This window comes from Rhincodon typus, chromosome 23 (genome assembly GCF_021869965.1).
Source record: "Rhincodon typus isolate 14 chromosome 23, sRhiTyp1.1, whole genome shotgun sequence".
Classification (NCBI taxonomy): domain Eukaryota; kingdom Metazoa; phylum Chordata; class Chondrichthyes; order Orectolobiformes; family Rhincodontidae; genus Rhincodon; species Rhincodon typus.
Genome location: NC_063354.1, coordinates 22,276,305 through 22,294,464, shown reverse-complemented (window position 1 = coordinate 22,294,464; position 18,160 = coordinate 22,276,305). Strand labels below are relative to the sequence as shown.

At 39.0% G+C, this 18,160-nt stretch overlaps 1 protein-coding gene across 3 annotated transcripts in view; it reads left to right on the top strand.

Moving 5' to 3' along the window:
* Positions 1-18,160, top strand: part of rbfox3a (RNA binding fox-1 homolog 3a) — a 255,819-nt gene that overhangs the window by 120,145 nt on the left and 117,514 nt on the right. For all 3 annotated transcript variants that reach the window (XM_048610905.1, XM_048610904.1, XM_048610906.1), the window contains exon 3: positions 4,145-4,285. In XM_048610905.1, the coding sequence (XP_048466862.1) occupies positions 4,145-4,285 (141 nt within the window). The remainder of the gene's footprint in view (positions 1-4,144; positions 4,286-18,160) is intronic.

Below are 18,160 nucleotides of genomic sequence, written 5' to 3'. Positions count from 1 at the left end.
TCTAAGTCAGTGTTTCTAATTACTTGTTTCAAATGCCTTAGATGCTTCTCTTTGAAATTCACATTTCCAAATGGCAACAGTTGACCATTTGAGATTTCATGTGTATCCTCAAAATCCCCAAAGAGACCACATTATTTATTCATTTTTTATGTTCCATGTGAACCAAGATCATTTTCACTTAAATTTACCTTTCCTCATTCAAATTGAGTTGATATTAAACCATTTCAGTTGAAGAGCAATGGGCGCCAATATTAATTTGAATACAAGTTCCAAATTACAGGTTTTAAGGATTTAACCCTTACACACAAGCTTTCACAAAATTCAAGTTTTCCTGGACCAGCCGTTTATCTTCATTTGTAAGATTATACAATGTAATGCTTGGAAGACTGGATTACAATGTAAGGCTGCTCAGCTGTTGGATTAATCATATTACCACATTTTTAAGCATCTTGCACTGAAATAAACAATTTGTTTAAAACAATTATCATCTACATGTTTGTGAAGTTATAAGACCCTGTGATACCTTTAGAAAAATCAAGTCTTTAACGCATGTTGGTCTGGATTTTGGGATCGATGGAAACTTAAAAATACCCACCGTTCTGTAACCTAACAGCTGCCCAGACTTTTACTGGGCTTTTGTGTGACAATGTACAAGAACTAGAGAATTTCATTTACCGTGGCATCCTCTGTAGAAGATCTGGGACTGAACAAGCACCAACGTATCTCTTCAACCAATCAAATGCTTTCACTTACTTGCAGGAAGTACAGGGTGACTGGTTTACACATAAATTTTTGATTCGCTGTTAAAAGCCACAGCTTATAGCAACCGAGGGGAAGTAAACTGGCTTTCTTCAGGCTCAAGATGCTTTTTTTACTGCAAGGAAACAGGTAGATCCTTCCTTTGTGGAGATCCAATAGATTCTGACTCACACCCATAAGCTGTTCAACTAACTGGAACCCAATCCCATTGTTGTTGGCAGAAAGAAGGCATTTGTCATTTATACCATTCCACAGACCAATCAGTTACTGTTCTGAAGAAGGGTCACTGGACTCAAAGTGTTAACTTTGCTTTCTTTCCACTGATGCTGCCAGACCTGTTGAGTTTCTCCAGCAATTTTTGTTTTTTGTTTCCAATCAGTTACTTGATGCCTGCCAGATTTACCTTCATACGCCTCGTGGCTCCAGTTCATGTGTAGTAACTTTCCCTGCTGCTGGAACAAACAGCAGTGTAAACAGCACTTACAATGAGTGTCAAATAACTTGCTTTTAGAAGATAGAGTAAACCTTTCCACATATCCTTATTTTTTAAAAGCAGTCCCTTTCCCATTTCAGTCCACATTCAGAAACACAGGAAAATAAAGAAGATATGATCTTTACATTGGCATTTGAAGCATTCCGTGCAGCTCTGCTAGAAGTGATAGTGATAACTCTGTGCATACATATCGTTACTTAGAACAGAGTTTAACTTAATGTTAATTAGCTTCCCCACCCTGACACTTTGTTTACCCACAGAAGCTGTTACCATAATTTAAGTCATGTTGTCGAGTAAGAAGCAAAATCTGTGGTGACTGACTGAGAGTTTACACCTGGTACTGTAATATCTTTGTTTCAGTGGATACTAGCTGATGTGAAATTTTGGCCAGTTTTGTTTTCTCTCAACTGTTATTGCATGCTCAAGTCAAATTCTGAACATTGTAATGACAGTAGTGGAAAAATTAAGCTGTCCAATTCCCGAGGCAGTTCATGATTCAAATGCCTAACAGTAAGGAGGGAGGGCTGTAACATATACAAGGATTAGATGTGACCATTAAGACCTACTTGACAAGGATGCTTTATTTGTGAAGTAGATGTAGGTCATTGTCCACAAAATATCAAAATTGATAATGTAGAAAATTTTAAAAATAAAGGAAGTAAATTAAGCTCAAATTACTCATGAGAGTCAGTATCTGGTGGAAGCACTTCCATTGCCAGGCATTTCTACACAGAGTTGCCTGTTGCATATAGTTATTATAAATTTCACAGCTGTCCGACAGCTCAATGACAGACTAAGAATTGTTTGATGCAAGAAAACCTTTTAAAAAGTACCAGTATTTATTCACAATGGCAATATTGTTCAATTTCATTAATTTTTTTCCCAGGGAATGTAATGTTTTTCCTATTGATTTATCACAATTACTATGATTGTCATGAGCTATTATTAGCATAACAAGGAAAAGCAGATTCTGTTGACTATCATGATGGGTTTCTATATTACAGTAGCACAACATTCATGACCTATCATTCTTTTAATGATGCACATGCACACACACAAAAACCAGTTGCCCTGGACCAAAATTAATTAATTTTTTTTAAAGTCTTTGTCAATTTGCAGATGTGCAGTTTAAGCAGAATCTCACAGCAAAAGAAGTGCAATACCAAGAAATTCATTTTCATTGAAATTACTGCATAAGTCCAGTCCCCCTAAGAAACTCCAACTATCTGCTATGTTGAAGTTATGATAGAGGACTATTGTGGTGACCTGAACCAGCTCAAGTCTTTCATCAACCAGTTTAACCTCAGTGTCCAAAGACAAACATTATATTGTTGCACTCAATCACAATTTCTTTTCATGTTTGAGACATCAGTTGTCAGTTTGCAAAAGATGAGAAGAGCAAATTGTTACAGCTCAAAAATAAGCTATGCATTGTTCCTGATGCACCGGAGAGTGGGAGTAGTTGACATCCCATCAAACGTTACAGCTTCATGAGATAAATCTCAAATGAAGAACTATCCAAAATCAGCTTAGTGTTTGTGCGTTCAGCCTTCCAAAGCAATCAGCAAGAAAAGTATGGTTGGGATTGAAGGGTACATGAGTCACTTCAATCAAAATTACTATGAATGAAACATATTGAAAAAATAATGTATACAGAATCAAGGAAAGTATGACAATTAAATGCAATCAATATACTGTGAGCTATAGCTTAGTTATTCGTAGAGTGTGGATATCACTAAGACTGTGGGAAGCATAAGACCTTAGTCAAGGCTCATTTTAGCTTTCTCACTTAATAAGTGAATTGACCTCAGTTGTACCGTCATATGTGGGCTATTGGTGGATTTTTAATGTAGATTTTTTTTATTCATTCGATGTTTCAATGTGCTACTAGAAAGTAATGTTTTCCTTAGAATGCATTATCCTTAAGGTGCTTTTTGTTTCCCCTTTTAACTTATGTGACCTTTCTCCCCACAGTGTTTAGTTGATATTTGATTCTGGAAAAGAGTGAGAGCAGCAGTATGAATCCTGGTCAGATGATACAATTGGCTGTGGCCAAATATGGTCCTTGAATAAAAGTGTAGTCACATTGGCTTTATCACATTGTTCTAGAGGACATAGCTGTTGCATAAGTTACAATAATCATGCAAATACCTTTCTCTGCCACTTAATGAAATGCACTGCATTCTGAAACCTTCTGACATATTGCGCAGTGCTAAAATATGGAATTGCATTAAAGATGACAATTAGTTCAAATAGCAGTGCTGGGCCCATGATGCTCTTTTTTGTGCGTAAATGTTTTTAATCATGAAGATGGACTGAAAACTGACTGAAAATATTACTCTGTTAGATTGTAAGTGTGATGGCTGTTGTAAAACTGTCAGCTCCTCTTCAGAAAACATTGAGAATTCATCAGATCCTCTTATTAATTAATTTGCCATGATCACAAAATAAGTTACATGATTTTTCACCGTCTTAGAAAATGGAACAATTAGCTCCATGTAATCATATTGGATGTAAAAGACCATTTCACATCTTTGCATAGAGGCCAGTTCCTAATGAACACTATTTTCATTCCTTGATTTGGTTTGCAAGTGATCTATCAATACTCAAATTGTCCTTTGTTGTTGTTCCCCTGGGCAGTTCAGAACAATGCACATTCCACCATTAACTAGATTGTACTCTAAAAGAGAATAGTAGAAGGAAGGTGGCCGTGACAAATGGGGAAGGCATGCAAATATGGCTCTTTAATTTGACAGTCAATTTGGATTCAAAATGGCTATTCTGGGAATGAGAATGCCTCACCTGACCCTAACCTTACTTTTATGTCATGGCTGGCATGCTTCACTTGTTAGTTGCCTGTTGTTTTATCATTGCCTTTTGCCGTTCTCCCAGCAGACAGATGAAGCCGCACAGACAGATTCGTCACAGCAGCTACAGTCATCAGAGACCACAGAGAAACAGCAACCCAAAAGGTTACATGTCTCCAACATTCCCTTCCGATTCAGAGACCCTGACCTGCGACAAATGTTTGGGGTAGGTTCATAGCTTTTAATCATAGATGAAGCAAACATGCTCAGAAATTCTGAGCTCTGACATGTATATTCACACTTGTTCAGCATTCTATCATCAGGAGCAATGGAAGTAGACAGCACAACCTTTATTGATTGAATGGTTTACAGATGGGATGATTGATTGTAATTTTACAAGAGAAAGAGATGGTGGTAATTTATTGTGGCAGTGTCAGCACACTTCAAAAAGCCTTTAATTAGGGATTTTGTACTTAACTCCAACATTTCCAATCAAGTGATTTGAAGAAGCTGTACTCTTCATTTTGACATTTTACTACAAATGGCCCGAATTAATAGATGTTTGAAACTTTTATTTTTTTAATTTAATGTGGAGTAGCATCCCTGTTAACTTCCAAAGCTGCCACTTTCCACAACCTAAGGTTAAGCCAGGTACAAAGCCATGCCCCTATCTCCCAGGCAGTGTTTTGTTACAAGATATTGGTCTCATGATAGTAATAGTAGTTAATTGAAACAGAGAACAGATGCATTCTTTCTGGAGCAACTTGATTATGTAATCCCTTACACAGAAATATGAAAGGACATATTTAGAACAAAGTCTAATATCTGAAAGAATGATGGTACATGCTTACCCATTTTAAAAAAAAAATGAACAGGGAATGCAGTTCATTTGAATCAAATGCTCCAAATCTCTAATTAAATGATCCTTCAGGAGAATTAAAACTGGTTCATGGTACCATCCAACCACACCTTTATGTTGTCACTGCATTCAGTGTATATTCTGACTGTAGTCTTAAAACACGCTGCCTGCCACAAGTAGGCTGGGACCACACCATTTTTGATTTTTTGCATTAACTACTTGTAGTAGTTTACCTCTCCCAGAGGTCAGATGGCTGTCTCCTGCAATAAATTATTTATAAACTTAAACCCAGACTTGGTGTGTGTCCTTTCCCAATAGAATCTAATAACACACATTATATTGAATCTGGAGATTATGAGATATCTTTTCCTCCGGGTATTAATTTAAATAAAAAATAGTGGATGATAATAAACAAGTCTGTAGAATATGGTACCACACTTTTTATTTCCATTATGATGGCTCCTCCAAGTCTTGCTCACAGCCAGGAATGAATGTTAGTACATTAATGAAAAGAAGAAACAAAAAGTAGTGTAATGTATTTCTTCAGGAGTCTGAAACCTTTTTAAAGACATGTCTGAGAAAATCCTGAAGAAATGTGCAGCAGCAGGTTTATTTGGAAACCAAGTCAGACTCAAGGCTGACTAAATCCCCTGGATCTGATGGCCAACATCTTAGAGGTTTTAAGGGATGTGACTGTAGAGATTTTGGATGTTATCTTCCAACATTCCCTAGATGCTGGACAGGTCATAGTGGACTGGGAAAGTGCAAATGTAATATCCCTATTCAAGAAAGGAGAGAGGCAGAACACAGGAAACTATAGACCAATTAACTCAACATCTGGCACTGAGAAAATTCTGAAATCTATCATTAAGGAGGAATAAGCAGGATGTTATAAGGAAACAGTTTGGGTCTCTTACTTGTGGAAGGATACTGGCAGTCCAGAGAAGGTTCATGAGGCTGATGAAGAAGAGTTTAAGTAGGTTGGGCCTGTACTTATTCAAGTGTAGAAGAATAAGATGCGACCTTATTGAAATATACAAGATTCCAAGGGGACTTGTCAGAATAGATGCAGAGACTTGTAGGAGAGTCTAGGACTGGAGGGCATAATTTCAAAATATGGGTTTGCATATTTAAGACAGAAATGAGGAGGAATTTCTTTTCTTGGAGCACAGTGAATCTGTGGAATTCAGAGAATACCACAGAAGGCCATTGAGGCTGGTTCGTGAAGTATGTTCAAAGATGAGAGAGAGACAGATTTTCCTCAGTAAAGGTTTACTTTTGCTCCTACATCGTATGGTCTTCATCAGGCAGAAGGAAACCATTTTAAACAATTTTTTTCTCTTTGAGGACGCATCAAGCAGAGCGGACAGAGGAATCGGCAAATGTCGTGTATTTGTACTTTGAAATGACGTGGAGGTGCCGGTGTTGGACTGGGGTGGACAAGGTCAGAAGTCACACGACACCAGGTTATAGTCCAACAGGTTTATTTGAAATCACATGCTTTCGGAGCGCTTCACCTGACGAAGGGACAGTGCTCTGAAAGCTTGTAATTTCAAATAAACCTGTTGGACTATAACCTGGTGCCGTGTGATTTTCTGACTTAGACTTTGAAATTCATTCAATGAGCTGCTGCATAAAACTGTCCCACTTAAAAATTCATGGCATTTGTGCCACAGGGATCAATGCTGGGCTTCAACTATTTTCAGTCAATATAAATGTCTTGCATGAAAGGACAGTATACATGTATTGTGCGGGAAAATGTGAGGTCATCCACTATGGTTGGAAGGAGTGAAGTATGCTGAAATGGAAAGAGATTACAGAATGTTTCAGTACAAAGGCTGTCCTGGTATGTGAATCACAAAAAGTTGGTAAAAAAAAGTTTGGATGACAAATGTAATGATGGAATTTTACAGTACAAACAGAGGCCATTCGACCTATCATATCTATACCGGCTCCTGAAAGAGCTACCCAGCTGGTCCCGTTCTCCAGCCCTAACTCTGTAGCTCTCTTAAATTCATCACTTTCAAATATATATCCAGGTCGCTTTTGAAACTTCCTATGGAATCTGCCCCGATCACTCTCCCAGGCAGCACATTCCAAATCCTAACAACTCTCTGAGTAAAGAAGTTTTTTCCTCATCTCACTCCTAGCTGTCTTGCAGAAAATCATGAAATTGTGCCCTCTAGTTACTGACAAACAAGCCGGAGGAAACAAAATATCCTTCTTTACCCTGTCAAAATTGTCCATCATTTTGAGCATGTCAATAAGGTCATCTTTTAATTTTCTTTGCATGAGGAGAATTAGACCAATTTCTCTAATTTTACCTTGTATCTAAAATTCCTCAGTTCTGGTATCATTCTAATAAATCGCCCTTGAACTTTCTCCAGGGCTTTAATATCCTTCCTTAAATAAGGTGCCCAGAATGGAACTCAGTATTGAGCAATGGTTTGTAGAGGTGAAGCATCACCCTCTTACTTATATATTCAATGCCTCTATTTATAAGCCCAAGGATCCTATAATCCTTCTGAACAACTGTTTCAACTTGCTTCACCACCTTCAGAGAATCATGCACATAAACCCCGAGGTTCCTCTGCTCCTGCACTCTGCTCAGACTTGTACAATTGAGCCTGTATTATTTCTACATGTTTTTCCTACCAAAATATATTACCTCACACTTGTTTGTATTGAAATCAATCTGCTAGATGTCTGCCCATTTGGCCAATTTGTCAATGTCCCTCTGAAGGTACTCAGCATCATCCTCACAATTCACTATTCTCCCTACCTCAGTATCATTTGCAAATTTAGACATTTTGGCCTCAACGTTTCCTCTCCAAACCATTTATAAATCAGAAAAAGCAAGCGTCCCAACACCCGATGCCTGGGGAACACTACTTTCAACTTGTTTCCAATCTGAGAAATGCTAGTCTATATATACCTTCTTATTCCTATCTTCTAGCCAACCTCTAATTATGCAGCCAAGGATGAATCAATCCACATATTTCTACTTTGCTAACCAACCAATTATATGACACCACATCAAATATTTGCTGAAAGCCCAAATGTACAACATCCACAGTACTATCCTCACCTACTGTCTGTGTCAGCCTTATCAAAGAATTCAATTTTATAAAAAAGCATAAATTGCTGGAAAAACTCAGCAGGCCTGGCAGCATCTGTAAAGAGAGAGAGATATAAAATAGGTGCAAATGATAGGTGTGAAAAGGAGAAAATGGGAAGTCACTAAGACCAAAGCCAACAAGATCCGCTGAGTGGGAGGTTCTCATCAAAATGGAAGACAGAGATCATGCCTTGAAGTTAATGAGCACAATATTGAGCCCTAGAGGCTGTGAAGTGCTTTGGTGGAAAATGAGATACTCTTCTTCCAGCTTGCATTAAACTTTGTTAGAACACTGCAGCGGGCACAGAGTAGAAATTTTAGCATGGGATCAAGATTTAATGAAATGGCAAGCAACTGCAAGGTCAACATTACTCTTCCAGCCAAAACAGAGGGGACCCCTTACACTGAGATTATGCCCTTTCGTGTTAAACTCTCCCACACGGAGAAACAACCTCTACACATCTAGCCTGTCAAGCTGCTGAAGAATCTTATGTACTTCAATAAGGTCACCTCTCATTCTTCAAAGGTCCAGTGAGTACAGACCCACATTGGCAGTCAGAAATGGAAACAGTGAGGTCAGAACAGTGAAGGAAAATGGTGAAGGTGAGAAGGATGGAAATTGAAAACTAATTAATTTTCCCAATTCCGGAAGCCAAACCAATGACCCATCATTGATGTATCAGAGAAACAGTTGTGGGTGGGGTCTGACTACGACAGGAATAAGGATGTTCCACATACCCCACACAGTGAGTCAGGAATAACTGGAACCTGTGTGGGTACCCATAGCCACACCATTGACTTGGAGAGAGTGGGATGAGTTAAAGGAGAAGTGAGAATGAGCTCAGCCAGGCAAAGGAGGGTGACGGTAAATGTGGACTGTGCAGGCTTCTTTTCAAGGAAGAAGCCTACAGAGTTTCTGGCAGGGGATGAATGCAGATCCATGATGAAGAGGAGGCAGTTAGGGTCAGAAAACTGGAAGCTGAGGTAAATTGTCAGGAAAATCATGAATGTCAGTAGGGATAGACTAAACAAAGGTGGTGGGGGGAGCAGAGAGTCAAGCTTAGAAGAACTAAGTTCAACAGGGCAGGAATAGCTGATAGTTTTGCCAGGACAGTCTGTTTCTGCATTTTGGGAAGGAGTTATAAGTGTGCTGTATGCGGTTGGGTGGACTGTAACGAGGAATGCTGTGGAGGGGAGATCTCCAGATGGAGATGAGGTCGCTGACAGTCCTAGGTACAGCAACTTGATGTTAAGTGGTAGGACATGGACCGGAGTGAGATGGGAAGAAGTGTCTGATAGTTAACGCTCAGCCTCTGCAAGGTAAATGTCAGTATATTAGATGATTACAGCACTGCTGAGAGAATGGAGGGTAGCAAATTCAGAGGGAGACAGGTTAGAGTGAGTGAGTGAGGAAAGCAGAGAAATAAAGGTGACCAATGTCATGTCCCAATTCTTGATGAAGAGATCCAATGCAGATAAAAGGCCAGAGGGAAGGGTCCAGAGTCCAAGCGGAGGGGGATTATTGCAGACAGTTGATAGGTCTTTGGGGTGGGAGAGGACTGTTCAAAGGGGCAGGCATAAAGTCAAAGTCTATGGAAGAGGAGTTTGATGTCTCGTCATGCCAGAGTTCAATGAGGCAAGGGCATAAAGGGATAAAGCTAAACCCTTTGCTGAGCACAGATTGTTCAGCATTAGAAGGAGGAAGATCAGATGGTATAGTCAATTTAATATCGTGTGTTTTTGTTAGGTTGCCTTTATTGCAAGAAGTATTGATTATAACAGTAGTGAAGTCTTAATTGCTACGTCTATACAGAGCTTTGGTGAAATCATACCTAGAGCGTTGCAATTAAATTTGGTTTCCTTAGTTAAGAAGGAATATTCTTCTATTGGTAGAAGTTCAAAGAAGTTTCTCTAGTTTTATTCCTGGGATGAAGGGGTTTACTTCTGAGGGAAGCTTGAGCAGCTAAGTGGAATATTCCTAGGAGTTTAGAAGAAAAGGGGTCATCTTATTGAAACATACTAAATTCTGAGAAGCTTGTCAGGGTATAACTAGAACTAGGGAGCACAGTTTCAGAATAAAGGATCTCAAATTTAAAAATGAACATGAGGAGGAATTTCTCCTCTTGGAATTCTTCCCTCCAGAGAGCGGTGAAACTGGGTCAATGAGTATTTTCATGGCTAAGCTAGACAACAGAATCAAGGGTAGGAAAGAAAATAAACATAATTTGAAGTCATGTTGGGTGGATTATGTCAACCATGTGTGCAACCTAACTCTTGAGACAAAAGTATCACTTTCCATGATAGCGGCCCTGTGGTTTTCTTTTCAATTTGTAAAGACTTCTATTTATGTTTTCTTTGTCAACTACCTGGCGGGACATTGATCATCATTCACGCTCATGTGCTTATTATTTGGACGCATACAAAGAGGAATGGGGTGGTCATTCTCTGCCAGTCTCTGGGGAAAAGCTCGATCTTTGAGTTTCAAGAGTTAATCAGCATAGCACAGCCCCTCTACATCTCTATATTAGACAGCTGTCCCTTGCAAACTGAGATTTGAATCATATAAGCACAGACCCAATATAATCCTGCGTAACTCTATATTGATGCTCTAGCCAGGAAACCAAACAGGAGGTTATTGGTTCCAGGAGGATAAAAAAGAACATAGAATTAGGAACAGGCCATTCAGCCCCTCGAGCATGTTCTACCATTCAATAAAATCATGGCTGATCTGTGGCCTATCTCCACTTAGCTGCCTTTGGCCCAAATCCTAGATAAACTTTTGATAAGCAAAGTTATTATATCTCAGATTTGAAATTCACAACTGGTCCAGCATCTACTGCCATTTGTGGAAGAAAGTTTCAAATCTCTACCACCCTTTGTGTGTAGACACATTTCCTACCATCTCTCCTGAACCGTCTGGCCCTAATTTTTTATCTATGCTTCCAAGTTCTAGACTCTCCAAACAGTGGAAATAGTTTATTTTTATCTATCCTGTATTTTCCTGTTAATATCTTGAACATTTTGATCAGATCACCCCTTAACTTTTTAACTTCTAGAGCCTAATTTTTATAATCTCTCCTCACAACCTAACCCCTGACGTCCTGGTGTCATTCTTGTAAACCTACGTTGTACCCCCTCCAAGGCCAACATATCCTTCCTAAGATATGATGCCCAGATCTGCTCACAGTACTCACAAGTGGGGTCTCAGCAAGTTTTTGTAAAACTACAACTTACTTCTGCATTCTTACACTCCAGTCACCAGAGATAAAGGCCTGCATTCCATTAGCTTTCTCCAATATCGTCTGCACCTGTTTGTGGCATTTTAAATATCTATGCACCTGAACCCCTAAATCTCTTTGGACATCCACTGTATTGAACTTCATACCATAACCTTTTAAAACATTTGTTTGCTAGTAATTGTAACATTTTTAGGGTATAAAGCAAGCATGCACTTGCGAGTAGGAATGCCTCCGTACCAAAATTAGTCATCGCTCTGATTGTCCACTTTTGCTAATGCAAAGTAATTCATCCTCAAGTCTATCCACTGCCTGGATCTTGGGCTTGTCTGCTTTGATCAGTGTTGCCCTGACATTTTCAGCAGATCAACATTAGCTCCCACAACATCTCGATCAGACTCCCCTTGTCACTATCTGAGAGACAGGTGGCTGATCCTTCTCCCTCTCTTTTAGGTTCTCGCCCCATTATAGAGTTAGGTTATGTAGACAGCGAACAATCAATATTTTGAATACCCAGTCTGGCGAGCGCTGGAGTGCTGCTTCTCAAAGCTCCAGTCAACAAAATGACGACTTGCTGGGCTAAGTCTGTCCTGATGGTAGGAAAACTGTTACGCAGGGATGATATTGAGGAGTCTGGGACATTGGTTAGAAGGTGTGATTTGGTGAAAATGAGTATGTCAGTCTGTTCTTGACTGAACTGTACATCAACCCTCTAATTTGGCCAGAAGGCCAATGTATAATTGAGGAAGACTTTGCAGGTTGGCTCAGCTAGGTAGTGTCTAATGCCCAGATTAAAGCCAGCTGGTGCGACCATTTTTGCTCTGTTTTTTATGGCAGTTTGATATAACTGAATGACTTGCTTCACCATTTCAGATGTCAGTTAGCAGTAAAAATATTGCATTTGTTTTGGAATAACAAAGAAACCAGACTGGATAAGGATGTTAGATTTCCTTCCCTAAAGGATAATAGCAGGCCAGATGGGTTTTTATGACAATCCAGTTGTTTCATGGTCACCATTAATAAAACTTGCTTTTTATTTTAGATTTTATTCAATTAACTGAATTTAAATTCCCCAGTTTTCTGTGCCGGATTTTAACTCCATTTTAAATGGATTATTGGTAACGTAACCACTATGCTACACATTACCTTATAATTCAATTGTCTTGTACTAAATTCTACCTTTCTTGTTTAATTTATTAATTATTTATTATTATGAATTATTTAATTCAAACACCCTTCTCGTGGTTCGGAATTTAGAGGATTCAAACATACTAAATTATGTCATAATACAACCATGATAGTCTTCTCCATGACAGTGTTGAATAACGAGAATCATTGTTGGAAGCAAGAAATGTCTGAATTTTAAAACTGTCCATTCGCCGTATGTTAATCCTTATTGTTCTCATTGTGGGGAAAGTTGGTTCACAATTGGAGGACAAGGAACTGTCCTTTCCCAGGAGATAGCAGCAACAATACATGAGAACAGACTTGTTCAATGAATTGGGAAACTGATTGATTTAAAAAGTGTTGAATGAGGAAACTGAAGAGGTCTGCAGATGACTATGCAAACCAAGTGTTATGTACCCAATTAATCATACATTAACATGTCCATGCACACTAATTGTGCACAATTGCTGATTAATTCATGTTTTAACTATTCAACACTCTAAGGGCATATCACAAGGTAATATTGGATGAGGAAGATTATTCAGATGTACCATAAAGTTTCTCCAGCTCCTCCCCTACTGCAAACTTCGTTTGTTTCTTAAATGCATCCAGAATTTTTGGGTTCCTCACTTTAGAGATAAGCCTATTCCAAATGCCAATCATTCACAATGCAAGAAAGAAGTTCCTAGTACGTTAAAATTAAAATTAGATGTAACTAGTTTGAACCAATGCCCCGTCCTAATCTCACAAATAAAAGTAGCATTCAAATTCAGATTTTCTATTCTGCCTTCTAATAGGATGACCTCTCAAGTTTAAAACAAAATTCATTCTTGGGATGCAGGCATCCCATTTCTTAGAAAGATTGGGAGCCTCCCCAAGGACATAACTTTAAGCATGCAGAGAATTGTGAACAGCCAGTTGTCTCTCTTGTCAGTAGCAGTTCTGATGTACCAAGGGCTGCATCTCAAAATACTGAATCGTGCACATCAGTCTCTGTCACCTGTGCATTTAAAGGAACTTGCACATGAAGATATGTAGTTTTATTAATTCCATGCTGCAGGGCTTTTTTTAGCAGAGTGTTCTTCTGAGCCCCCAGCTAATAAGCACCTGGGAGTGGGTCCCACAGGGAAGGGATGCGAAGATGTTCAAAAAAGAAAGCAGTAAAAATATGAGAAAAGTAAGTTGAATGTGGTGAGCTCAAGCATGCAAACATTATATTATTGTAGTGTTAGTATTAACAGACAAATCCTTAACTGGTTTGTATGACATTCCTCCTTACATTACAATATATTATTACAGTTTTGTCATTAGTTTATTGTAAAGAATAGGAAAACATTTAAAAAGGATATCAGAAATAAACAAACACAGTTCGGTTCTTGAAAATCTGTCAATGAAATAGTAATGGCAAATTGTGAAGATGAATGGGGCTGGAAGGATTGGACAATAAAGCCTTTCACTTGTAATTCTCCCAGGCTGCATTTTCTGGATACTACTGAATTCTACTGTGTGCTTGGTTTTTATTGTTTTCCACTGTTTCCTCCTGCTGCTTATTTAAATATTGGCTAATTTGGGAGTACTGTGATCATGTATTGCACCATTATTATTTTTCTAACCTTTTACAAGGCATGTGGCAAGACCGACTTTCATCTGCATGTTTTCTTCAGGAAGATTCTGTTTCACCTTGCATGCTTCTGCATTATTGCTGTAGTAGGAAGACTCTGGCACTAGTCACGCTTGCATAATGTAGCCTGTTTTCCCAAGTGGCCACCATCCCTCCTGCCTTTGCTTTCAAAAAGCCAGGTTACATTTTCCTCAGAATGAACAAGCTATCCATGATATACATTATTTTGTGGCTTCGCCTGCCGAGGATGCGTTATATCAAAATGGAATTGCTACTAAAGGTTGACTACATACCGAGAGCAAATAATGCCCTGTGCCTTGGGAATTGCCATCAAATGGGGTTTTGTTTTATTCATTCATGGGACATGGGCTTAGCTGGCTCGGCCATCGTTTATTACCAATCTTTAGTTTCCTTTGAGAAGGTGGTGGTGAGCTGCCTTTTTGAACTGCTGTAGTCCATTTGTTGTAAGCTGTATGGGAAGAGTTCCAGGATTTTGACCCAGTGACACTAATGGAATTTTGATACATTTACAAGTCAGGATGGTGAGTGGCTTGGAAGGGAGCTTGCAGGTGGTGATGTTTCCATGTAACTACTGCCCTTGTCATTGAGTCATAGAGGCATACAGCATGGAAACAGACCCTTCGGTCCAACTCGTCCATGCTGACCAGATATCCTGAAAAATCTAGTTCCACTTGCTAGCATTTGGCCCATGTCCCGCTAAACCTTTCCTGTTCATATACCCATCCAGATGCCTTTTAAATGTTGTAACTGTACCAGCCTCCACCACCACCTCTGGCAGCTCATTCCTTACACACACCACCCTCTGCATGAAGAAGTTGCCCCTCAGGTCCCTTTTAAATCTTTCCCCTCTCACCTTAAACCTATGCCCTCTAGTTTTGGACTCCCCTACCTTGGGAAAAGACCTTGTCTAATTACCCTATTCATGCCCCTCATGATTTTACAAATCTCTGTAAGGTCACCCTCATCCTCTGATGCTCCAGGGAAAATAGCCCCAGCCTATTCAGCCTCTCCCTATAGCTCAAACCCTCCAACCCTGGCAACATCATTGTAAATCTTTTCTGAATCCTTTCAAGTTTTACAACATCCTTTCTGTGGCAGGGAGACCAGAATTGCACGCCATTCTAGATGGATGTGCTCCTGGATTTGGAAGGAGCTGTGTAAGGATCTTTGATGAATTTCTATGCTGCATCTTGTAGATAGCATACACCACGTGGAGAAGGGGGTGAATATTTGTGGGTGTGATCCTAATCAAGCGGACTGTTTTGTCTTGGATGGTGTGAAGCTTCTTGAGTATTGTTGGGGCTGCACCCATCCAGGCAAGTGGTCAATATTCCATCACACTCCTGACCTTTACATCTTGTGAGAATGGACAGGCTTTAGGGAATCAAGAGATGAGGTTACTCGCTTTAGGATTCCTAGCCTCTGTCTGGCTCTTGTAAAACCATTGTATTTATATGGTGTGTCCACTTCAGTTTCTGGTCATTCCAAAGTCAAGATGATTTGAGACTTGGAGAGGAATTTGCAGATGGTGCTGTTGCCATACTTCTGCTACCCTTGTCCTTCTCAGTAGGAGAGGTTGTAGGTTTGGAAGTTGCTGTGAAAGTAGCCTTGATTAGTCTTAATGTACCTTCACCAGTCTGCCTACCCTTTTTTCTCTCTCCTTGGGCTCTCCACTGATCCTGTAACTCCTTCCTGCCAACCAACCCCCTCCTGCATCCACCCACCCAGCTACTGTCAGTTTGGAAGAAGGGTCACAGGACTTGAAACGTTAATTCCTATTTTCTCTCTGTAGGTGGTGCCAGACCTGTCAAATTTCTCCAGCACTTTTTTTTTTCATCTGTTTCACTTTCATCACAGTTTTTTTTAAAATTATAATTTACAAAACTATCATTTCCATACTTGTCCTTAGTCAGTATTTCATGTTAATATTGGTAGATTCACCAAGTTTTTTTGACATCTTGTGAAAGTTCTTGCTGTTAATGTAATTTCAAAAGTGTACCATCAAATCTGATTTTATGAAGTAAATACAGAGCCATAACTACAAAATTAAACTTACACATTCTCCAGTTAAGCCATGTTATAATGCCTCTTGATAGGCTGCTTTTCCATCATCCACTGTTTAATTTCCAGTTTTTATTAACGCAACCACAAAAAATCATTTTGATTGGATGTTAAAATTGAGCAGCAGTCGCATTGTTGTTATTATTTAGCAAAGTAAAAATGATCGTTCATGGATTTTAAGTTTTTTTTCGATTGTTGAAGATTATTTTGACAGACAGAATCCAAATGAATAGAAAGAAAAAGCATCCATCTTGTCCACCATTGAAAGTTTTGGCCCAGATTTTATTTTCTGCATGGTTGCAGGTGAAATTGTGATTTATTCTTTCACATTGTCTGGCACTCATCCCTAAAGCATTTCCTGCTGTCAGCTTTATGTGGTAAACAGAGGTAGGATCTGAGTGCTGTTAGCACTTCTGTTTGGGAAACTTCTGTTAGAGTGCTAAAAGAATTAAGGTATGCTTGTTCATTTCTTAAACCTGAAGCAACTTAAAGAGCAAAGCAACATCCCAAAATGTGATCATAGATTTGTTTCAGTTTGTAAACTGAAACTCCAATAATAATGGAGATCATATTACATGACCGTTTCTGCTGTAAGGTTGTCACATGAAGTGACTTCAACGTTTTCATCACCCAACAATGCAGGTCACCTGGTATGAATGGACAAGAGTGAAAACCAGCATTTCTGATGTGGTGCTGATGAGAAATGGCATCACATTATCGTTCCACTTCATTCCAAACTACCACTGATGCTTGAGCAAATGATCTTCTGTTCATCAGAAGTGAAACAGAAAATTCAATGGCCATGATATGGTCCCACAAATAGGCAACCCTTTTGGGAATATCTTTCCCATTGACTTTGAACTGTCACATGGCAGAGCCCTGTTTTGAGATAGTAACGGCTTCTCCAAACACTGGATCCTGTACATATTCTATTAAGAGTGGCTACTATGTCATGGTAAAAGTCTTACCAGACCATACGGCTACTCTCTCATTGGAGAGACATGACTGGGTGTGGTTTAACCTGAGAATCAGATGAGGAGTGAGGTTAAGAAGGAAAGCCCTTTATGGAAATCTCATCTGGCATGGGAATTGAACCCAGGTTGTTAGTGTCAGTCTGTTTCACAAACCAACCATCTAGCCAACTGAGCTGAACCAACCCCCTCTCCCCATCAAATCATATGGACATTCTCATGTGGAGAATTTCATTTAAAAAGAATAAAGGTCTACATTTTCCCATAATTAATTGGTACATTTGCATCGATAACTCTCAAATAAATTCTCACAGAAATAAGCATCACATTTTAAGTTAATGAATTTTCATTACCATAGTACATGAAAAGATAAAATTCAATTATGTACAACTTTCCATTCCAAAGTGTACGAATCTCACTGGACTGTCATCAATCTTTTTCTATGTCTGGTAACTGGGTAGGAAAAACTTATTCTTGTTACAGTTGTAAGTCCTATCTTAAAAAAAAGTGCACTATTTTTCTAAACTTTCTTCCCTTAATCTGAATAAGAAGGCAAATTAAGAATGCAGAATTGTAATGGTTCAATTAAAAAGGCAAATGATGTCCTGTTGTGTTTATGGCCTTGTGGATGTGATTTTAAATGACAAGGTCAGAAATCACATGACACCAGGTTATTGTCCAACAGGTTTATTTGGAAACACAAGCTTTCAGAGTCTTACTCCTCCTTCAGGTGTTAGTGAGAGAGGTAGTATCAGACACAGAATTTATAAGCATAGATCAAAGGGTCATACCACTGATGAGGATGTTCTAAACAAACCTAAGATGCTGTTAAATCTTTAATCAGTTGGAGGGTTTTAATTGATTAATATGTATATGTCAATCCGTGAATTCCTTTGAAGTCACTGTCCTGAGGGAACTAAAGATTTTATCAGTGTAAACAAGAGGTGACATTTTAGGTCAGACAATGCATGTTAGGTGTAGGGCCTTATTTAGAATCTGTTTGTGTTTTGGTTTGGAGTCAGACTGGTTTTCTTTCTAAAGTAGGAA